This window comes from Chiloscyllium plagiosum, chromosome 1 (genome assembly GCF_004010195.1).
Source record: "Chiloscyllium plagiosum isolate BGI_BamShark_2017 chromosome 1, ASM401019v2, whole genome shotgun sequence".
NCBI lineage: Eukaryota > Metazoa > Chordata > Chondrichthyes > Orectolobiformes > Hemiscylliidae > Chiloscyllium > Chiloscyllium plagiosum.
In genome coordinates, this window is record NC_057710.1 from 153,690,530 (window position 1) to 153,715,322 (window position 24,793).

At 41.5% G+C, this 24,793-nt stretch overlaps 1 protein-coding gene across 4 annotated transcripts in view; it reads right to left on the bottom strand.

The window, feature by feature from the left end:
- The window catches only part of sh3d19 (SH3 domain containing 19), a 144,195-nt gene that overhangs the window by 21,105 nt on the left and 98,297 nt on the right, over window positions 1–24,793 (bottom strand). For 3 of the 4 annotated variants that reach the window (XM_043699673.1, XM_043699654.1, XM_043699684.1), the window contains 6 exons: window positions 24,565–24,672; window positions 24,128–24,222; window positions 11,773–11,813; window positions 6,542–6,800; window positions 3,919–3,987; window positions 3,115–3,255 (listed from right to left, as the gene is read on the bottom strand). In XM_043699673.1, coding sequence (XP_043555608.1) covers window positions 3,115–3,255; window positions 3,919–3,987; window positions 6,542–6,800; window positions 11,773–11,813; window positions 24,128–24,222; window positions 24,565–24,672 — 713 coding nt within the window. The remainder of the gene's footprint in view (window positions 1–3,114; window positions 3,256–3,918; window positions 3,988–6,541; window positions 6,801–11,772; window positions 11,814–24,127; window positions 24,223–24,564; window positions 24,673–24,793) is intronic. The other variant, XM_043699663.1, reaches the window with a different exon arrangement.

The window sequence follows — 24,793 nt, forward strand, 5'->3', positions numbered from 1 at the left end:
TTTGGACTGTGGGAGGAAACCGGAGCACCCGGAGGAAACCCACGCAGACACAGGGAGAACGTGCAAACTCCACACAGTCAGTCGCCTGAGGTGGGAATTGAACCGGGGTCTCAGGCGCTGTGAGGCAGCAGTGCTAACCACCGTGCCAGCGTGCCGCCCATGGCAGGGTTTATCCTCTAAACCTTGTCCAGGACCAAGCTGTCTGTTTGATTGGAACCCAACTGAACACCAGTGGAAATCGTGTGTACCTTCCAGAAGGTTAACTGCATCAATTTATCAGAGTTGAAAAGTGCAGCACAGGAAAAGCACAGCAGGTCAGGCAGCATCTGAAGAGCAGGAGAGTCGATGTTTCGGGCATAAGCCCTTCATCAGGAATGTGGCGAGGGAAGGGGACTGAGAGATAAATGGAGGGTGGAGTTGGGGCTGGGGGCGAGATAGCTGGGAAGGTGATAGGTCGATGCAAGTGGGGGGGTGACTGTGATTGGTCAGTGAGGAGGGTGGAGCAGATTGGTGGGAAGGAAGATGGAGGACAGGTAGGACAGGTCAAGAGGTCTGTGCTGAGTTGGATCTGGGATGGGGTGTGGGGAGGAAGAGATTTGGAAACGAGTGAAGTCAATGTTGAAGCCATGTGATTGAAGGGTCCCAAGGCAGAAAATGTGGCATTCTTCCTCCGGTGTCAGGTGGCTTTGAATTGGCTGTGGAGATGGCTCAGGACTTAGATGTCCTTGGGTATAGGAGGGGGAGTTGAAGTGGTCGGCCACAGGGCGGTGGGGTTGTTGGGTGCGTGTGTCCCAGAGAGGTTCCTTGAAATGCTCCTGTGAGTTGGCATCCTGTCTCCCTGATATAGAGGTGACCACATCAAGAGCAATGGACACTGTAGATGAGGTGGGTAGATGTGCAGGAAAATCTCTGCCAGATGTGAAACTCAGTGTTGAGTTGGTCACTGGAGACAGAGAGGTCCAGGAAGGGGAGGGAGGTGTCAGAGATGGACCAGGTGAACTTAAGATCAGGGGGAAGGTGTTTGTGAACTTGATGAACTATTCAACCTCCTAGTGGGAGCATGAGGTGGCTCTGATACAGTCATCAATGTAGCAGAGGAAAAGCTGGGGATGGTGCCGATGTAACTGCAGAAGATGGACTGTTCCATGTACCCTATGAAGAGGCAGGTATAGCTGGGGCCTACGAGGACCAGTTCCACCAATCAAATGAGTGTGTCAGTGGAGGTGTACTGTTGGGTCGGCAGGAGAGGAAGAAATGGAGGGCTTGGAGGCCCTGGTCATGGCGGATGGAGGTGTAGAGGGACTGGATGTCCATGATGAAGATGAGGCGTTGGGGGCCGGGGAAACGAAGGTCATGGAGGAGATGGAAGGTGTGGGTGGTGTCCCAAATGTATCTGGGGAGTTCCTGGACCAAGGAGGACAGGATGGTTTTGAGATATGAGGAGATGGGTTCTGCGGGGCAGGACCAGGCAGAGATGATGGGTACACCGGGACAGTCAGGGTTGTGGTTTTTGGGTAAGAGGTAGAACCAGGAGGTGCAGGGTTCTGGGACAATGAGGTTGGAGGCTGTGGATGGGAGATCTCCCGAGGTGTTGAGATTATGGATGGTTTGGTGATGGGAGGTGAGGTTCTGTTCTGAAAGGGAAGGGGGGAGGGTGTTAACTTATCAGCAATACCTTCCAAGCCCTACATGGGAACATTACCACCTGCATGCTCCCTTCTAGGTCACACACCAATCTCACTTGTTGCTGGGTTGAAAGCTTGGAACGGCCTCCCTAACAGCACTGTGGATGTACCTACACCATGTGGACTGCAACAGTTCAAGACGGCAGCTGATCACCACCTTCTTAGGGCAATTACAGGTCAGCAACAAATCCTGACCTTGTCCGTGATGCTAACATCCCATGAAGGAATGAAAACAAACAAATCTCAGTAACAGCAATGCAGAAGCTACATCCACCAAGCTTACAGAAAGCTTGGAAAACCTGGAGAATTTTAGATATTAGATGTAGAGTTACATTGTCTTTTGCAAAGACACTGTTTTGTGGCTTTCTGTAGTCTTTCTCCATTTATAAAACATATAGCTCCTTTATTCTTCTTGCCAAAATGCATAACCCCTCATTTTCCCACATTAAATTCATCTGCCCACACACTTAACCACACACTATATCCTTGTGCAGACTCTGTGTTATCCTCACCATTTGCCTTCCCACCTATGTTTGTGTCATCTGCAAGCTTGGCTACAGTCCATGTACTTTCCCCAGCCAAAGTCTTTCACCTATGTTGTAATTAAATTGTGGTCCCAGCACCGTTACTTGTGGTAAACCATTAGTTACATGTTGCCATCCTGAAAATGCCCTCCACCTTATCCCAAATCTGAGTTAGCCAATCCTCTATCCATGCAAATAGACTACCTCCCACACCATGGTTTTTATCTTATTAAGTATTCTAATGTGTGGTATTTTATAAAATGCCTTCTGAAAAATATCCAAATATATTATCTGCCCTGGTTGTTGCCTCCTCAAAGAATTCCAGTAAATTTGTCAGACATGATTTCCCCTTCATGAAGCCATGCTGACTCTCCTTGATCGTATCACATCTTCCTCAGTGCTTTGCTATTACGTCCCGGATTTTCCTCCAAGTTTCCCAATAAAAAGATGTTAAGCTAACTGACCTTTTCTTTGTGTCCTTACATTTTAAAATAAAGCCACATTCCAACATTATGACACTTTTCAAGAACCTACAGATTCCTGGAAGATTATTACCAGTGCATCCACGAACTCTACAGCTGCTGCCTGTAATATCAGATACAACTGATCAGGACCAGGGGGATTTGGTTCCCTCATACTTTTCTCTAGTGATAGTTAATGTATTTATTTCCTCTCCTTTTGCCCCTTGTTTATTTAGTCAATTTCGGACACTATTAGTGACTTCTACTGTGCAGACTGATGCAATGCCTTTGATGAACTGCTCTGGCATTTCCTGGTTTCCCCATTATTATTTCCTTAGCCTCATTCTCTAAGGGAATTTAAATGCAAAGAAGTTCAAATGGCTGTTCCTTTTGTACCATTTTGTTCCTATTAGTTAGAACCGCAAATATGTGCTCCACACTGACCTTGCCAGTCCCTTTCACCTCCTCTTCATCCATTGGAGTGATTACCTTCAAACAGGATGAAGGAACTTTGCCAGTCTCGAGCCCTTTTTGGCACTGGAAAGACTGGTCAGTGCATTGCTTGAGAATCAGCACTTCACCTTGCTGTTGAAGCAGAGAAAGGAAACATCCAAATGCAACTTCATCATTAAATTTTACTGAGTCATGTTCCAATTGTCATGATTTCCCACTATTCTAATACACATTCCATGTTTCTATTGCATTTCCACAAATCAAAAATATATGAACAGATGTTAAACATCTGAGGTTTAAAGGTTGGTTCGATAGAATCCAGACATATCCTTCTCTAATTTTATTTCTACTAAACATCATAAAGCTCCAATTGTTCCCACACATTCATAGGCACAGATCCAATTCTAACCCAATTATCCCCTAATTTACATATCATCATCATATATGTCCTAATTGCATTTCAGGATTAGGAACCCTGCCAGACTCCACAGATGGTAATAATGTCAAACAATTGTTAGAATGGCCCCAATGCGAGCTCACCTTAGGGGTTTCCAAATAAAGCAAAGGTCTTTTGGAATTAGTCAACTTCTAAACTCTTTCTCAAAAGGCTGTACAATTTTGAATAGCTTCCCATCACTAACAAACATTGAATTCCTTTGTTACTTGAAACAAGTGTGCATTGTAGAAACATCAAATGACATTCTTACTTTGTGCCCTCACAGTTGATTCAGAATAACAACATACACCCGGCAATACACCTTTACCAAACAAAATACAAACAGAGGTCCAGCTCACCCGGAATGACAGTTGCCCTGGGACCGTGGAGCTGACATCACATTCAGCAATCCCATGAGGTACAGGCAGCTGAAAGTACATTTATAAAATAAATACAAAGTTTAGAATTGTAAAAATAAATAAATATGCATTTGTAGGGAGGAGAACCATAGGAACTTAAGGCCCTCAATCAGGTTCTGACATTCACTTACATTGTTGCTGATCTATCAATTAATTTACAAATATCTACCTTCCACATCTTCAGAAAATCTCTTAAGCCAATAACTTCAACTGATTAAACTATTTTTGACAAACAGTGGCCAACTTGCACACAGCAGCAAGACTAATGACCAGCCAAGCAGTTTTTGATGATGTTGCTGGCTACCTGAGGGGGTTGATGGGAACTTGGTTTATTAACTGGCCAAGAGAGGGTATCCCCACCAACGACGGTCTCTTCAGTACTAAAGTGTCAGCCGGGTAACGTACTCAAGTCCTGGAGTAGGGCTTTAACCCACAACTCTGAACTCAGAAGTGAGGATGCTGTCACCAAGGTGAGCTTTGTAAAACTAGAGCAATAAAACATTCTGATCACAAAGTGCCAGACAAGGCAATAAATTGCATCATTTAGCCATATCATTAGTGTGCAGCTTAATTTACAAAAATACAATGTGGTTTCTTGCAAGAAAATTATACATTCAAGTTTGCAGAATATGTTTCCAATGTTGCTATACATATCAAATGAAAATTTCTTCCCCCAACCTCTGTGACTCAATTTTATGATTATGATTCTTTCTTTAGCTGCTGTGGGAGCTTCTACCCTGATTCCTAAACATGTATTGCACAGGCCAATGAGAACTTTTGATTTGGAAAAGGAAGATTTGTGAGCATGTTGAAAACTCCTGTTTGAACAAACTCACTCTGAAATACCAAGGTATTATTTTTGAGCCCAATATCATAAGAACAGACGCACTAAATTCAAACTGGATTCAGGTAAAAGGAAGTTAAATCCAAACTGCACATTTCAGTTAGTGTTTGAAAAGCTAAGGTAAGACTATGTTTAAGCTGATGACTGATTTCTTACCAACATTGATTGGTTATTTTGAGAGACTGGGTTAACCAATTTAAGGTTGAAAGACTAATCAATTTTCGTCTTCTAGATGCTATGCATTTCCAATCATTTTTTATGAAAGAATTTTGAAGTTATATTCACCTTTTTCAAGTACTCCACATTTTCCATCTGACTCACTTGTATTTTGTTACATACAGCAATAACTCTTGAAATTAATTTTAGGATAGAATTACAAAGCCTGTAGTATTGATAGGAAGTGAAACAATGTTAATTGGGTGATAGTGTAGAACAGACAATGTTGATTCAGTTGCTTGTTCCACAACTTCATCGATTTTTATTAACAGAAATGAAAATCTCAAGGGGTGACTAAATCATATTGCCTGCCTCACACTAGCATCCAAAGTCAAAATTGTGGTAAGTTGAAATTTTGCTTAGTTGCGCAGGGTTTCACAATTTTATTATCTGTCTATATGTCCATCATTGGACATCCTCAGAGTGCAGCAGTTCAAGAAAAGGATTCAGATTCTCAGGAAACATTGAGTGAGCAATGCAACCAGTGTTACTCACATTCCCATTTTCAATACAATCATTTTTGTAATGTCACCCAAAACAATTACTTTTGTAAAGCCTAAAATCTTCTTTCAGCAAAGCCAGATTAGCAGCCTCACAGTCCAGTGTGGGTATCCTGCATTCAAAGTTCCTCAACTTAGTTGGGCTGATTGTGTTCTCCTTTTCCCCGAAGTGAGGAAATCAAACAAGCATCATTGGGCATGTTCCCCTAACAGCACTTGCATGATACAGAGGGGCCTGACTTCAGGTTATCACTCTGTATGAATTTAGTTCAACATCGAAAGCATCTCAGCTGGGAAGGAATTTGGAACTTCATTTATTGGTCTTTTTTTTATATAAAAAGAGGATTGCAGTGTGATGTCTGATCTCTGTCATTTGCAGGGAAATGCAGGTCTAACCACTGCTTTTTAATCAAAGGATGGCACAGATAGAACAGGAATGAACAAAGAATTTCAATTAAAATCACTAACGTATAAAATGACACAGAGTTGGATCCTTCAGTAAACCGGACTATTTCTAATTTACCATTGAGAAGCTAAAACATTGCAAAATGGACATTGCAAAGTCTGGAGTTAAAGATATAACAAATGCAAAGCTTGAATTATTTTCCATTGTAATTCTTGTAACTTTACAATCAGCACTCGATCTTTCAGTTTCTATTTCTGGGTTTGCGCTAATTTGGGTCAATGTCAATTGGGGAGATGGAAGGTAGTTTCAATGGGCCTCAGCTTAGTGAAGGGGAAAACAAACTCTATCACAGTTATGAATGGAATCACTATCCAGTGGATATATGGGGACTTTAGATAGCATCAGGTTAGCCTGCAATGCTCTCTATGGTCAGTCTTTAATATTCCCCTTTTAAGGCTGCATCATGGAATTGTACCTTAAACCTCATGATAAGAAATAACAAAGGAAGAACATTTGGAAAAGTAAACATTTCAATACTACACTTCAATAATACTACATTGCAAAGTTGACGTTTCAATGTCTCTGTCTATTGATTACCATATATTTATTGTAGAGTGGGTGTCCAGGAGCTGGGCGAGGTGGAAGTGCAGGTCGTTTTTTCTGAGGCATGGCTCCTTTGGGACTGATCTTGCTTTGGGCACGTGGGTTGCTTTTTCCCCCAGTGCTGTTGATTCCCACTTCAGATGAAGAGCGGTGAAGTTGGCTTGATGCTGCAGAGATCTTTGGTGGAGGAGGTCGAGCTGGACCAGCTTTAGCTGGGGGAGGCCGCGCAGGACGGATTTTGCCGGTAGCTGTCCTGGAATATAACAGGAGCTGTAGTTATACACAGTCTAAAGAGAATGCCTACAGGTTAACAGATGTTACAGTACTTTAAGCCTATCTAACTTTTGTTAACCTAAAATCCTATACATAAACTCGAACATTCATAAGTATAAACATAAGTTTTACATTTCACTAAGATGTTACTTTAAGAGCTTTCTTGAATCGACATACACATTTTTCATTAAAAATACCATTATAAATTGCTAAAAATAGATTTAAGCATAATTGCTATTTGTGGTTTATATTAATGATTTAGAGTTGATGTAGGAGGGTTGATTGGTATGTTCGCAGATGATATAAAAATTAGTGAGGTGGCAAATAGTGAAGGGGATAGGATTGGCTAGCTCAGTTAGAGTAGAGTAGAGTAACTTTATTTGTCAGTTCTGCCATATCCAGCTGGTACAATAAAAACGACACAGCGTTCCTCCAGGACCAAGGGTGCTATATGAACACAGATTACATGAGAGCTCAGGGCAGCATAAAGTGCATCGAGAAGTGCAAAATATGCAAGGCAGCACAGAAATTCCTGACAAGACACAACAATACGCACAGTGGCAGACAAATTACAATGTAACAATGAATGATCATTAATAAAACATTGTTTTAGCAGCAATTCAAGAAGTCATCAGAAAATTGCAAATGAAATAGTGTAATCATACGGTGTCAAGGAGCCTGATGGCTTGGGGGAAGACACTATTACACAGTCCGGCTGTGAGAGACCAAATGGCAGGAGGGAGAAGAGTTTGAGTGAGGGGTGTGTGGGGTCTTCCACAATGCCCTTAGCCTCTCTGATGCAGCGTGTGGTGTAACTTTCTGTAATGGAGGGAAGAGAGACCCCGATGATCCTCTCAGCTGTCCTCACTATCTGTTGTAGGGTCTGTTCTGTGATTGGTGATGGCCTGGATGCCCTTCTACATGCTCCACGTATCGCTGCTGTCCTGAAAGTGGCTGTGTATTCTCTGGGAGTGTGCACGCTTTGCCTGTTTGATGGCCGGGGTCAGGTTGGCCCTCGCTGTTGTTAGGGCTGCCTTGTCCTCTGTCCTGAAGGTGGAACCATGGGTCCTTAGCTGTGCACACACCTTTGCAATCATCCATAGCTCCTGGTTGGGGCGAGAAGTGAGTGGTCTTGGACACAGCGATGTTGTCAATACACTTGCTAATGTAGGCTGGATGCAGAGTGGCACCAACACTCAATTCTTGCACCAGCTGAGGTTACCATGAACGACCATTTTCTCAAGCCCTCCCCTTGCATGAGGGGTGTGGTGACCTTCAGGTTAAACCACCACCTGTCTTCTTTCGCCAATGAGAGAGCAGCCCAATGGCCTGTTAAGACAGTAACGACTTTACCTTTTAGCCTTTGATTACAGAAGGACATGTACAGGCTGGTGAGATGGGCTATTCAGTGGCAAATGGAATTCAATCCAGATAAAAGTGACGCAATGCAGTTGGACAAGACTTACGTAATGAACAGTAGGACCCTGTGAAGCACCAAAGGTCAGTACATGTTCAACTGTCCCTTCAGGTATTAGGACAGATTGATAAAGTGGTTAATCCATGGATACTTGGATACTTAACTTCATTAGTCAAGGCATAGATTTAAGACTTGGGAGCTTATTCTGGAACTGTATCAACCATTGGTTAGGTCACAACTAGAATATTGTGTGCAGTTCTGGAATCCACATTATACAAGGGATGAGATAACATTGGAGAGGGGGGAAGAAGAATTTTGCGATGATGTTGCCTGGACTGGAGAGTTCAGTTAGAGATTGGATAGACTTAGGGTGTTTTCCATTCAGCAGGGGAAATTGCTAGGGAACGTGATTGAGATGTACAAAATTATGAGGGGCATAGATAGAGTAGACAGGAAAACAGTTTTCCCTATGGAGGGTTTAATGACCAGGGTGACATAGATTTAAGATAAGAAGCTTAGATGAGGTGTGAGGAAAACCTTTTCTACTAAGAGTGTGATGAGAATCTAGACTCTCTGGTGGTAAAGGCAAAGACCCTCATAACATTTAAGTAGTATTTAGACATGCACTTGCAATGTTCTGGCATATGCATGTTAGAAAATAGAATTAGAATAGTTAAGTTGTTGTTTTTGACTGGGGTGGATACAATGAGTCAAATGGTCTTTTTGTTCCATGGGGTGGAACAACTCAAGGACAAGGGGATATACAGCAAGGGATCACAAGAGAAGTAGAGAAAGGGATTTTGGTGTTAGGGCAAGATTAGGAGATGGATAGGGTGTTTACAGCACAGTGGGCGCAATGACAGTGAGTGATTCACTGGGAGAGATCACAAGGGTATGGTATTAGAGATCACAGAGTGGACAGAAGGACATGGGGTATGAGAATACAGGGTGAGGAGAAAGAGATCATAGAATGGAAGTGACCTGACGGACCTGGCAGGGACTCATTCCTTTCAGCTGTCAGGTTTTCCAAGTACTTGGAATTTTAAATTGTTGCCAAAACCAGACAAAGACAACTCATTGGCATATTAAAACTCACTGATGGGATCTCTTCAGCAGGTTAGTCATCCAACCTCAACCCAGCACATTTAAAATGCAGGCAAGTTGTTCACCTGTGGTTTGTGTTGGTTTCTATATTAATACGGAATCAATTTAATTGTCTGGATCTGCAAGCTTCACATCAATCTAAGATGAAGCATGGAACCCTTCTGATCTGTGCACCATGGCTGTTGTAAATATCTCACCAATGATTTGCTGGTTTTAGAATATAACTTTTAGTTTGAGGAATAAATGCTTTGACTGTAGACAAGAGATAGAGCTATAAAACAGCAGGTGGATAAGCTTAAAACAATGTGCGTGATAACTGAAGACAGAAGAATTTTATAGAAACAGTAAAGGAAACATACAATGTAAACTAACCTTCCCAATTACTAATTAAACAAAACTGAAGCTGAGATTTAGAAACCAAGACATTTGGGCAGACTGATACCGGTTGAGGCTATGTGAAGAGAGGCAGAGCCTTCCAAGTATCAGTCACTGCTTGTAGTTAGTATGTGCACGCAGCGAAGACAGCTGAAGGAAATGACAGATCAATACATTCGCACGATAAGCAAAATTAAAACTAATATCTTCATTCACCATATGGAATGTGAGAGAGGCTTAATCAGTTTGAATTTTGAGAGGGAACAGAAATGGAAAATTTGAAACTAGTGGAAGAACATTCAGTGGTTCTTCTCAGAACTTGTAGCAAGCAGTCAGCAGGTTAGCTTGAGAGCATTGAAAAAAATTCAGACTAAAGCATCCACAGTCAAGAACTAACAAATTCAAGTTTTACCTTTGACAACAGTTGGAACTATAAACAGTAAATATTGTGTTTTATTGACATTTTCAAAGCTTGTAGTGTATTGGTTAATGCTAAATGTTCAGATTTCGTTTTAAATGTTAACGGTCCCTAGCCAGATCAGAACACAGCTAAATATTGAATTGAACTTATTGAATAATTATACTCCACCATCATTACATCAATGGTATCTTAGAACTTGCATTACATGCAATGGTTCAGACTAACTGAATTTAATAAATGTTACTTCAGATTTTTGTACACAAATGTAACATTAGCACTGCTGCCTCACAGCACCAGGGACCTGGGTTTGATTCCTGCCTTGGGCAACTGTCTGTGTGGAGTTTGCACATTCCCCCCCCGTGTCTGAATGGGTTTCCTCTGGGTGCTCCGGTTTCCTCCCACAGTCCAAAGGTGTACAGGTTAGGTGAATTGACCAAGCTAAGTTACCCATAGTATTCAGGGATATGTAGGCTAGGTGCATTAGTCAGGGGAAATGTAGAGTGGTAGGGGAATGGGTCTGGGTGGGATACTCTTCAGAGGGTCGGTGTGGACTTGTTGGGTCTAATAGCTTGTTTCCACACTGTAGGGGTTCTATAATTCATGACTGACTTGTTCAAATTATTCCCAACATGTCTATGCAATACAGAAAACATTTCAGGATAACCTCTGTGTGGGAGATCTAGACCAGGTCACAAATATTTAATATCTGCCAGTTCTGACCGTAGGTTACTGATCTGTAACCTTAACTAAATGTTTTCTTTTATAAACGTGCCCTAATCTGATAAACATTAAATATCGGCTTCACGTGTCTGTAAAGAGTAACATTGTGACTATTCGCTGAAACAGTGAGTATTTTCACCAGAATGTTTTAGTTTGCAAACTTGTCATTTAATTGCAACATGTAAACCAAGTTGATGTTGTGGGGTAAATGGCTCTGCATAACTTCCATGGTTTATACAGGCTTGTGCTTAGGTGGACAGGCAGGTAGTACTGAGGAAGTGGGGAGGCTGCAGAAGGATCTAGACAGTTTGGGAGAGTGGTCCAGGAAATGGCTGATGGAATTCAATGTGAGCAAATGCGAGGTCTTGCACTTTGGAAAAAAGAATACAAGCATTGTCCAGCGGAGATTCACACAGATGATTCCTGGAATGATAGTTCTAACATACAAGGAACGGCTGAGGATCCTGGGATTGTATTCATTGGAGTTTAGAAGATTAAGGGGAGATCTAATAGAAACTTACAAGATAATACATGGCTTGGAGAGGGTGGACGCTAGGAAATTGTTTCCGTTAAGCGAGGAGACTAGGACCTGTGGACGCAGCCTTAGAATTAGAGGGGGGAGACATTTCTTCAGCCAGAGAGTGGTGGGCCTGTGGAATTCATTGCCGCGGAGTGCAGTGGAGGCTGGGACACTAAATGTCTTCAAGGCAAAGAATGATAAATTCTTGATGTCACAACGAATTAAGGGCTACGGGGGAGAATGCGGGTAAGTGGAGTTGAAATGCCCATCAGCCATGATTAAATGGCAGAGTGGACTCGATGGGCCGAATGGCCTTACTTCCGCTCCTATGTCTTATGGTCTTAAATGAGATTTGTGCTTGTTCTGTAATTTGCTTCAGAACCACAAGTACTTACGAAGACTGGCTAGCAACTGGTCCCGGTACCTCACCAAGATTCTGAAAAAGTGAAAATAAATTTTAAAACTGAGAGATAAAAAAATTAAAAATCAAGAGATAAATAATCATACATGATCTAGTAATTTCACATGTCCACACTCAGTGGAAATCTGAATGTGTCCTCAGGGTTGTTGCCAATGGTTCTACTACCATAGTTAAAAGGGTGGATGATGGGTCCCATAACCTCGTTATGGCAGGGGCAGTGGAGGGTGTGTGTGTGCGTGTGTGTGTGCGCGCGCGTGTGTGTCTGTGTGTGTGTGTGTGTGTGCACACAGAGGAAGTGAAGGAGAATTTGTCCTGATGACTGTGACAGCAGGAATGCACTAATATTTAACCCCCAATGGACAGCTAATTCCTTTTTGTACTACAACAAACTTTGTTTTAACCGGCACCTGATGAAACAGCACTTTGGATAAACAGGCAAAACTTATAATACAGTATTCTGTGTATACAAGTTCATAAGATTATCACAATCTCGGTGTCATCCAAGTAGTCAGTTGAGGGTGTGATTCTCTGCCATTGAGTTGTATTTAAGGTAAAGTTGCATTATTGTTTAAATGATTTAGACGAGACAATAAGCCCAGAAAAGGTGAATTGTCAATTTTCCAAAGACTTGGATTCAGCTTGATTGCAATCCATACTGCCAAGACATACATCGCTACTGTAAATAAAGTAAAGCTAGTGTGCTTCCAATTAAACCTGTTGGACTATAACCTGGTGTTGTGTGACTTTTAATTAAGTAAATAAAGTATAATGTGATGTGTGTACCCCTGCATTACTTTTTTATTATTTAGTAACTTACTTTTTACATTGATTATGTTGACCTTTTGATCAACCAGTGCACTCCTGATCCCATAGATGCTGGTTAATGTAAAGCCTGCTGTACTAGCCATAATAAAATAGACTTTCAACAGGTTTCTTTAATGTATTGAAAAATTCACTTGACTGCAACGTGAAATTATTCTTAAAACAAGTGACAAACACTGGTTAACTCCTAAATTATTATCCAGAACTCAAACTATATCCTGTCAAATGCAGACACATTTACATATCACAAAAAGACAACCTCAGTCTCTGCAAACTGGACAATTTGTTTCAGAGAAAGGCAAAAAGGAATACCTGCTGGCCATGAGACTGAAAATAGAGAGAATGGGATGACTTCTTATGGGTCATTAGGCTTCCTGTTGATGAAACTGAACTGCTGTCAGTTGTAGACTGATGGAAGATCTTCAGTACATAGAATCATAAGAAACCTATAGCACAGGATAATACTCTTTGGCCCCTCATGTCCACACCCATCAAAACCAACCACCTAACTATTGTAATCTCATTCTCCAGCACCTGACCAATAGCTGTGTATATCACGGATTGCAATCAAGCTGAATCCAAGTCTTTGGAAAGTGGACAATTCACCTTTTCTGGATTTATAGTCCAGTCAAAAATATTAATTTTTGGATTTTTTTCCCACAGTCATCTACTGAGGGAGATAGACAGAAATTTGCAGCTCATGGGATTTCTTCATTAGTCACTAGTAAAGGCTGAAAAACAAATACTAAGTTCAAACAGGTTCACTGAACAACCCTTAGAATAGAGGACCCATTGTCTTTTAAAAGGCAGGTTTTTTGGGCAATTAATGTTCATAACCACTTTTCTCTAAAAGCTTTCTCGACTTTTTCTCTAAAGTTATGTAAGTTGCAGGCAAACTACGGCACACGTTACACTGGTTAAAAATGTCCAAGTATTCTGTACCTTCCAGTTTTTCACATTGTACTTAAATGGAACTATGCATTCCCAGCCCTGTGTTGCTATGACTCTATGACTTGCTGCTTACAGGTACATGTGCAAAGTTTTCCAGGTGATCATATTAAATGGTCTCTCTGCATCCTGAAGTAGCAGATTATCTAACTGCTCCCCCACCTCTTCCTACAGTCCTTCCTTCGCTATCTTATTTTTGTCTCTTGATTTCCAACTTTGTTATTTTGTGCTGAAGGTCACTTTGACACCAGAACAATTTGTGCTTTATGTAGCAGTTGGTTACGTGACCCATGAGGGCTGACTTAGCGGCCTTCCACAGGAAGCAATGGGGACATGTTAGTGTACATCAGAGATTGAAGGACCTAAGAAAACCACGCACAGGTGAGTTAGAAATGCTCAGCCACAGAATAACACTGAGGTCAGAGTCTAGTCAGTGTCCGTCAAGTCACCAAGCTTCAGAGTTTTCCTATCCAAAGATAGAATGGAAGAGCAGAGAGGGCAGGAACCTGTGATTGCAAAAGCAGCCTGGGAGAAACAGGAGAATTAAAAATGAAAAGCTTTTTCTTTATGGAGAAAGGCATAGAAACACCTCTCTTCAGAGCACAACCTTAAAACTGGGAATGATTGGCCGTTGACACCCTCTTAGGGAATTACTTATGTTTTTAAACTCTGTTTAGAGTTCTGGGAGGAGGAAAGGAAAGTGAGGGAAGGGGAGATAGCCCATCAGGGAGAAGGCGCTGAGAGTCATTCTTAAACAAATGCTAAATAAAACAATCCCCTCCCTATGCCCCCATCCCTTTCTCTCTCCATTACATTAATCTTCTTATTTTAAGATAAGAGAGAAAGAAGAGTTGTGATTTCAGCACAGCTGTCAAAGGGCCTGAAGAAGAAACAGAAACCAAGATGATGACAGATGCAGTGCAGTTCAAATGGTTCCAGCTGTGTCTGTCAGAGAGCTGCCTTAGTGTAATGAAAAGGGGGGGGGGGGTGAAAACGAGAGTGCAGATGAGAGGGAGGAAGATATAGCGAAATCGAGATAGAAAGAGAGCACAAAACAGCAACAGCAGCACCAAACATTTTTCTAAAATGGCATTTGTTGTCACGATCCTGAAGGGAGGAGGGCAGTGGAAGCAAAGCCCCACTATTGCACAAGTCGCCACAAATGTGAAATATTACCAATGTCATCACTGGGATGTGTATGTCTGATTATCACCATTATCAAAGGTACATTTTTAAGAATCACATCAGTTTTCATCAATTAACAGGAAAACAAATTTATTTACCATAACAAACCTATCCTTTAACATGTGGCAAAAATGGAATACGAATTACTCATGTGCAAACTTGAACTGCACCCTTTTAAATTCACACAAAGACACACTCCCAATTTGTTCACAAATAGAACAAAGAAGACAGAGGAGACAAATTGTTTTTCAGGAATGGGCAAAAAATGTAGGCAGAGAAAAGACAAAATCTCTGTAGCAACAGTCCAAACCACAATTCTTTTTTGACGACAATATCACATAGTTGTCAACTACAACGATCCTCAACTGGGTATCTGGTCAGTTAGACCTCAGTCTTGGCTGGAGTAGAAGTGTATTTTATCTCTTTGGAGAGGCTGGAGTATTATTCCTTTCCTCCTTACAGACTGAGTGGCAGGTGTTCGGTAGTCCGAAGCCAACTGCTCTCTATCTTCTCACTTCTGTGATAAACCATAACTTAAAATAGGCCGAATGACCTGTTTCCACCCTGTAGGGATTCTATGAATTATAAAACCAATCGAAAGGCTGTCACTGTGCAGTTTTTTTGGTCAGGTTATAGGTCCCAGTACCAGCTAGTCTCACATAAATCGCATATCCAGCTTCCTCCTAAATGTACAGAGTCTTGTGTAAGACTGAACACCACACTCTTCAATTTTTGCATCAAATTATATAATGAAACCCTGTGTTTCCCTGATAACACAACATCCAAACTTCCATTTTCCAATTTACATTTCAAGTGAAGTCTCTGGTAGTCTTTACACTGTTTTATAAGGTAATGGTTCCTGAAACTGTTTGCTTTGACCTCCAGCCATTCTATGGATAACACATACAGTCTGTAGGCAGAGACAGTGAGTTCTATACTAGCCACTGTAGGGAGAGATGTAATTGGTAGAGCTCCCAAGAGTCCTAGATGTGTGCCTGACTAGTAATGTAGTTGTGTTGATTACTATCTGCAATATTCCATCTTGCTTGCTAAGAAGAGTGCCTCATCTGTAAAGATTCCATAATGGTATATCCTTTACCCTGATGAGGAGATAGATCCCAGACAAAGTGTAAATAAATAAGGATTGAAGACAACAAACTAACTCAAACAACTTTGAAGAACACACTGACAGAGGAGGGAGATAGCATGAGGTGCCAATCAAGGTAAAACCACAGTATTTTTACTTTTCCTAAAACCCTACTCCTGGACCTGGCTTTTCAGTTTAAAAAGTACTCATGAAACAATAATAACCAAACAAAAAGAAATCAAGAACTTTTCAAAGGCCTTACTATTTGTTTATACTTGCTCAATAAATCGTTTTGAGAGTAAAGTTTAAAGTAGAGAGGTCCAAGGGAAACTTAGCTTTGTTTTCTTTAAATGATCCTGTTATTGAAGTGTCTGTCTGTGAACAACCCTTCTTTTGCATATATTTTGCATGGGCTTTTATTTGTTAAAAAAAAGTTTGTTGTACAGAAAGGGTTGGACTTTGCCCGATCCTGAAAAACATGACTTTGCAGGGTTTGTGTTTGCTTTAACGTGGAGTCATAAAGATGTACAGCACGGAAACAGACCCTTCAGTCCAACTCGTCCGTGCCAACCAGCTATCCTAATCTAATCTAGTCCTATTTGCCAGCACTTGACCTATATCTCTCAAAACCGTTCCTCATAAACGCACCACCCTCTCCGTGAAAAAGTTGCCCCTTAGGTCTCTTTTATATCTTTCCCCCTCACCCTAAACCTATGCCCTCTAGTTCTGGTCTCCCCGAACCTGGGGAAAGGATTTTGTCTATTTTATCCTATCCATGCCCTTTATGATTTTATAAACCTCTAGAAGGTCACGCCTCAGCCTCTGACACTCCAGGGAAAACAGCCCCAGCCTATTCAACCTCTACCTATAGCTCACATCCTCCAACCCTGACAACATCCTTGCAAATCTTTTCTGAACCCTTTCAAATTTCACAACATCTTTCCAATAGGAAGGAGACCAGAAATGCATGCAATATTCCAACAGTCGCCTAACCAATGTCCCGAACAGCCGCAACATGATCTCCCAACTCCTGTACTCAATACTCTGACCAATAAAGGAAAGATCCTGTTGTAATCTGAGGTAACCCTCTTCGCTGTCCACTACACCTCCAATTTTGGTATCACCTGCAAACTTACTAACTATACCTCTAATGCTCACATCAAAAACATTTCTGTAAATGATAAAAAGCAGTGGACCCTGCACCAATCCTTGTGGCACAGCACTGGTCACAGGCCTCCAGTCTGAAAAACAACCCTCCACCACCAGCCTCTGTCTTCTATGTTTGAGCCAGTTCTGTATTCAAATGGCTAGTTTGCCCTGTAGTCCACGAGATCTAACCTTGCTAACCAGTATCCCAAGGGGAACCTTGTTAAACACCTTCAGCTGATAGAGGGGAATGATGGGGGATTTTGTAAATGAGTAAAAGCTATTTAACTATTGTTGGATTCTCAGTCACTTTTATAGCATTGAGTCTTTGCTCTTTTAATATCCTTTAACAGGGGCGTAGAGCAAACTGGCAAATTCCTGCTTCAACAACAGTTTGGTTTCCAACATAAATATTGAGACCCACTTTTCCTTCAGGAGTCTCCAAACATTTGCCAGCTTGCTCCATGCCTCTGCTAATGAGCAATGCTATAAAAGGGACTGAGAATACAACGTCAATTAAATAGTTTTTCCTTTAGGAACCTCCAAAATGTTTTTTGAAAACTCTCTTGAAAACTTGAGAGTCTTTTAAAAAAAAATGATACTGACCCCTGCCCCACACTGCAAAATGCCTTGCATAATCCCATCCTCCTTTAACATTTTCATTAAAATCCACCACATTAACTACCGTTTCGCTTATGTCTTTATTGACTTGTTGTCCAATTAACCCCTCAGAGTATAATTTTTCAATAGTAAAGATGCTACATAAATGCAGCTTGTAATTTTAAATTAGGATCCTCTGGAAAAACATGTTCAATTTGCTAATCATGGTGTTGCCAAGTGCATGGCAAGAGATACAGAATCGAGTGAGCGTGCACCTTAGATTTGGAAGACATTCCTGTCCCATGCCTAGAGGTGCTCAAGAAGACAAAGCACACACTCATGCTGCTTTCCATACTTTGTTTTTCCTGGAACAGGTCACTAGCCTGAATCGAGAGGTTACATTCTCACTCCACATGAAGCATGGGTTACCACCTGGCAGAGGCAAGTCAGAATGATTTGCAGGTCATCAGTCAACCCATGTGGCAGTGTTATGAATGTACTTTCATTGATCATCAAGTGCCTCACGTGGGATTTGAACTTGGAGCGTCTTGCTCAGGGATAGAGAGACTACCCACTGTGGCACAAGGTCTCTGTATCAATCCATTACCTTGATCCTATCAAAGCAATCACTCACATTTCCGATGCAGTAAGCTTTATATGAAATTTAATTTCTATTTATATATCCTTTTAAACAGCACTCAGGAACACACTTTTCAGAAAATTAATTCAGAGGTTGTGTGATCATTTTGCATACACTGACAGGAATAACCAGCTAATCGGTTTATTGGTGGCACTGGTCGAGGTACAAACATTTGCCCTTACACTCTGGGAACACACTTATCTTCCAACATGATCGTACACTTTTAGCATCCACGGAATGAGTTCATTCCAAGGAATGCACCTCTGATAATCCAGCTTTCAATCCATGTCAATCTACGCTCAAGTTCTGGAGCGGGACATAACCTATGACCATCTCACAGTGAAAGTATTACCAATGGATATCAAAAACATTGTGTATTATTGCAGGGCTGACATTTTGCTATAACATTTTCCAAACAGTGAGAAGGTTTCACAGTTGAGTTTTAAAAATTGCCTTCCAAATTTTGTTACCACCTTTCCAAGCGGTGTTTTTTTTAAATAAACTGTTCTCAAGTAGCTTATGTAGACTGTGAAGTAGATGGTTATCTCTTCTCCAGACATTACCTGGATCTATTCAGTTCTACTGAATTTAATGTACTGCTACCTTCTTTACTCTACCCATACTGATACATCCTTCAGGGTGTATCATGCCACACCTTCAGATCATCAAAGTAACACCAATCACCACAGCACATGATCTCATCATGCCATGCATCATAGCCTCCCCAACGTCTCCAGCATCACAAATGTCAGGCTTCAAGTTTGATTCACTCCATGTCATACCAAGAAATGATCGAAGGCACTGAAAGATCCCAGCAGTGTGACTGAAAAGCCCATGCTCCTGAACTAACTGCGCTGTAGTTCTGGCTCTACCCGAGAACATGGAAAATTTCCCAGATATGCCATGACCACACCAATCCAAACTGGCCAATTACTGGGTCATCGCTCTAATCTTGATCACCAGCGAAGTGATAAAAGGTGCAACTGACTTGGTTAACAAACAGCAGTTACACAGCAATAACTTCTCCAGGGGCCTCCTGGCTCTCTAACTCATTTATAGCCACTCTCCGAATATGGGCAAAAAAATTTAAGTTCAAGAAGTCATGTGACGGTGACTGCCCTCAAGGTCAAGACAGCACTTGCCCAAGTGTCAAATCAAGGAAACTCGAAAAATTGCTTCAATGGGAATTAGAATGAAACTCTCCATTTATTGAAGCCATATCCAGCATAAGGAAGATAGTGTGGTTTCTAGGAGGTCAATCAACGCAATCCCAAGACGGTGCTTGCAGGATTTCCCTAAGATCCTAACCTAGATCCAAACATCCTCAGCTGCTTCATTAATGATGCTCCCTTGATCATAAGGTCAGAATTGGGATGTTCCATAGTGATTGCACAGTGTTCATAGAATCCCTACAGTGTGGAAACAGGTCCCTCAGTGCACTGAGTTTGCACCAACCCTCCAAAAAGCATCCCGCCCAGATTAGAGTTTTAAAATTTTTCTCAAGTCTCCAGTCTTTCCTCATACTTTATTATTTATTCAATTCCCTTTTGTAAATTATTACTGAATATGCTTCCACGCTATATTCCGGCAGAATGCTCCAGATGATCATAACAGACTGCATAAGCAACCTTTTCCTAATTTCTCTCTGGTTCGTTTGTCAACTATTTTAAAAATCCGTGCCACGTGGACATTGATCTGCCTGCCAGCACAAACAGTTTCTCCTTACTTATTCTACCTTAAAACTGCTTATAATTTTGAACATAGCTATTAAATCTTCCTGGAACCATCCTACTCCAAGAAGAATGCCTAGTTTGGCTTCCACAAATATGTTCCTCATTCCTTTTGATGTAACACCAGCCATGAGTGGGTGAGGGTAGAATTCACTGCATGAGAGGTAATGGTTTGACGTTGGGCAGGGGGTAGGATCACAAGTCATTGAGGAAGCAATGGGGGAAAGGGTCGGTTGAGGAGTAGTATCCACACAAGAAACAGTATCTGGGCAAAACAGTGGAACAGTGATTGGACAATGTGAGGGGAATGGCTTCCCAAGGTGACAAAAGTAGAATACTCTTCAGATGGGGTTTAGGTCAGTATAAAAAGAAACCGAAGCAAGCATACAGATCTAAGGAGGTCAATCAGCCTTCAGACCAAGTCTGCAGCCAGACAGGATAATTGTCAGCGTCTCAACTATTACTTCCCTTCCCTTATGGGACATGTTTCTCTAAGTGTAATTTCTCCACTTCTATTATTTTATTAAACCCCAGTAGTTCTACCCTCTCTATATTTTCTCCGTAGCAAGGTCTCATCATCTCTCTATTTTGTGAAAACAATGCTAAAATATTCATTAAGAACTCCTCACAAAAGTTAACTTCTTGGTCTGTAATTAGGGTTCTGGGATCGTGTCTGAGCAGGCATTCTTTATGTAGAAATATTGACAGAATCTTTGACTATGGGAGGCATCATTGTCATATTCAGCAATGTCACATTTAACCACAGGGACATTATGAATGTTCACATGTTTTGGTTTTAAATCAAAGCAACATCCATTTGCACTAATGACTTAACCTGGAGATGGCTCTTCCAAGGAAAGTTCAGAAGAGCAGCATAAATGATCGATTTCAGCCATTTATACCAATCCTCCACAGATTGCACCCATCTCTGACTAAACTTACATGAGATTGATTAGATTAGATTAGATTAGATTACGATTACATTACAGTGTAGAAACAGGCCCTTCGGCCCAACAAGTCCACACCGACCCGCCGAAGCGAAACCCACCCATACCCCTACATTTACCCCTTACCTAACACTACGGGCAATTTAGCATGGCCAATTCACCTGACCTGCACATCTTTGGACTGTGGGAGGAAACCGGAGCACCCGGAGGAAACCCACACAATCAGTCGCCTGAGGCGGGAATTGAACCCGGGTCTCAGGCGCTGTGAGGCAGCAGTGCTAACCACTGTGCCACCGTGCCGCCCACCAATTCCCAGATTTCTATCCCATCATCTATTGTTCTTTCCTGAAGGAAGGCAGATGTCAGGTCAGAAAAAGACCAACTATGCAATAATGCCACAAACATTCTTCACTGGCTCCTTCTGGAAATGGGGAGTAGACACCAATGAAGCATAGGATTGGGGACTGCTTTGTTGTCCTAGCTATCTGAACAAACGTCTGACAATCGCTAACTTAGCTTCCAGGTGATGAGCAGTGGTTGAGAGAAGCTGTATGATGTTTATTGGTGATCATGAAACTGTTCCATATAGCCGAAGAGTCAAACATTTTCAAAGATAACACATGGCAAAAGGTAATAACTTTAGTACTCTCAACAATTTACTTTATATTTCTAACGCATATTTTCATGAAAAGGGATCTTAATCTCAAATTGCTTGCGGATATACTGGCCCTTGAAGTATGACATGCATTTTTTAAAAGAAAGACATACAAGCCAAAAGATGGCTGAGAATGTAAATTCAGTGGCTCTCTGAAATACCTCTGTAGATTACACAGAATCCTAAAGAGGAACCATGAAATATCACACCTGAAGAATGGTAAGGGATCTTGAAAGAGAAATATGCCATTCAAAAAGCTGAGCGGTGATCTCCTGTGTAATATGTCCCACACTCCAGACATGATGAATTGAAAAAAAGGCAATTATAGGTGAAAGACATATTTTGTGTTATACACGGATCTCAGTAAGGCTTTTGATAAGGTTCCCCATAGTAGGCTGATGGAGAAAGTGAAGTTTCATGGTGTTCAGGGTGTAAAAACTTAGATTAGATTTGTGAAACTTAGATTACTTACAGTGTGGAAACAGGCCCTTTGGCCCAACAAGTCCACACTGACCCGCCGAAGCACACCCACCCAGACCCATTCCCCTACATTTACCCCTTCACCTAACACTACGGGCAATTTAGCCTGGCCAGTTCACCTAACCTGCACATTTTTGTACCAGCTAGATGGATAGAGAACTGGCTGTGCAACAGGAGACAGAGAGTAATACTGGAAGGGAGTTTCTCAAAATGGAGACCTGTGACCAGTGGTATTCCACAGGGAGCCATGTTGCGAATACTGTTGTTTGTGATATTCATAAATAATCTGGAGGAAGGTATAGGCAGTCTGATTAGCGGGTTTGCAGATGGCTAAGATTGGTGGAGGAGCAGATAGTGAAGGGGACTGTCAGAGAATGTAGCAGAATATAGATAGATTGGAGAGCTGGGCGGAGAAATTGCAGATGGAGTTCAATCCGGGTAAATGTGAGGTGTTGCATTTTGGAAGATCCAATTCAAGAGCGAACTATACAGTAAATGGAAAAGCCCTGGGGGAAAATTGATGCACAGAGAGATCTGGGTGTTCAGGTCCAATGTAACCTGATGGTGGCAACGCAGGTCAATAGAGTGGTCAAGAAGGCATACAGTATATTTTCCTTCATCATATGGAGTATTGAGTACAAGAGTTGGCAGGTCATGTTACAGTTGTGTAGGACTTTGGTTCGGCCAGGTTTGGAATACTGTGTACAGTTCTGGTTGCCACATTGCCGTAAGGATGTGAACGCTTTGGAGAAGGTGCATAGGAGGTTTACCAGGATGGTGCCTGGTATGGAGGATGCTAGCTATGAAGAGAGGTTGAGTAGATTATGATTATTTTCATTAGGAAGACAAAGGTTGAGGGCGGACCTGATTGAGGTCTACAAAATCATGAGATTTATAGACAGTGGATAGCAAGAAGCTTTTCCCAGAGTGGGGGACTCAATTACTGGGGGTCACGAGTTCAAGGTGAGAGGGGAAAGATTTAGGGGAGATATGTGTGAAAAGGTCTTTACACAGAGGGTGGTGGGTGCCTGGAATGCATTGATACTGGCAGTGGTCGAGGCAGGCAGTTTTAAGATGTATCTAGACAGAGACATGAATGGACAGGGAGCAGAGGCAGACAGATCCTTGGAAAATAGGCGACAGATTTAGATAGAGGATCTGGATCAGCACAGGCTTGGAGGGCTGAACGGCCTGTTCCAGTGCTGTAATTTTCTTTGTTCTTGTGTACCCTTCCAGGAATATGCAAGAAAGTGGGTTAAAAGCCGATTGCATCCCTGCTCAGTGTGCTAGTGTGTGGTGCACGCTTGTGATTTAAGTTACACTGTGCTAAACGTGCTGAGAATGGACACAGCTGAAAGTTTCCACTGGTTACGCATGCAGACAAAAAGTCTTTCTCTCTCTGATTGCTGAAAACAGGTAGTCAGCAAAGTTACTATTGAAGGAAGCTTGCATAGAATCAAGAATTTCTAGGCAACTGCCCAGACATTACAGTCAGCACTCCCAGAATCACCCACATTAACAGCCACAACATTTCATCATGGACAGGCAGAAAACTATTGCCTATTTTCTTTTTCTTTTTGGACTCCCCTCTCAGTGCTAATCTGTGCACTCAAGTGTCACATTTGATCATCTTATCTCATGTTATAGAACTCATTCCTTTTTTAATTCTAGAAAGCCTGATTAAATTGGCTCCTTTTAAATTAATCTTATTGAAACCAAGTCAAAAAGGGGTTGAATAAACCAGGGTTAGCCACTTCCTCCCGCTTTAACTGGGAGCATAACCATTTGGGGGTATTCTGTTGGAATGTAACTATTTCGGAACCTCTTGCAACAACATTTAATCACTTATTTCAGATATTTATTCCTATCACATAGATGATCAAATGAGATACAAACTATTTTCCATTTCGGCAATGACCATAACTAGCTTAGCACTACTGAGTCAGCCCACACACAATGAATATAAAGTGAACCGTGCAATTTCTCATTGTGCAGAAACAAAAATTATATTAGCTTCAGTGAAGAACTGACTGAACCAAAAAAGAATGTGCAGATTTTGAAAGGAAAAATCAGGAAATTAATATCTTACTTCAACTGGAGCTTTAGACATAAAGCTGGGCTTCTGTGCAACAAAATTTCCAACGGGTGTCTCCACAGGCAGAGGGGGAGGATTTTCAATGTCTTCTGAAGATGCAGGTGAAAGGAACAAGAAAGAATAGTCCACACACACATTCCATAACATATACCTTGTAAATCATAGTTAAACAATATAAAACTGACACAGGAACACAACTGAATTTCTGTTCATCCAAAACATCTAACAATGTCTCTTTTTCTCACTGAAATGGTTCTGAAGACTTCTGATTATTTCCAATGACTGGCATTGCTAATTATTTTTGCACATCTGACAAGTAATGACAATCCTAAGCTTCATGCACTAAAGCTTCCTGAGAGAGGGAAAGAACATAAAAATGACTCAAGCACACAAACACCCACAGAAACAAAACAAGGAACATTCACTTTTACCTGGTTTGTTTGGTATACGAATTACTGTAGGTTTACGTACTAAGGGTGGCCGACTTGATGCAGTATCTGTGCATCCTGTCATACCTCTAGGTAATGTCTGAAAAGGATCTGATCACACAGAGAAAAGAATGGGGATAATGTTAAATATTTTGTACGGAATATGTCCTTTACCTGTCACCACATTCTAAACCACCCATCCTGATAATGCATTGTATACTAGCAGGAAATT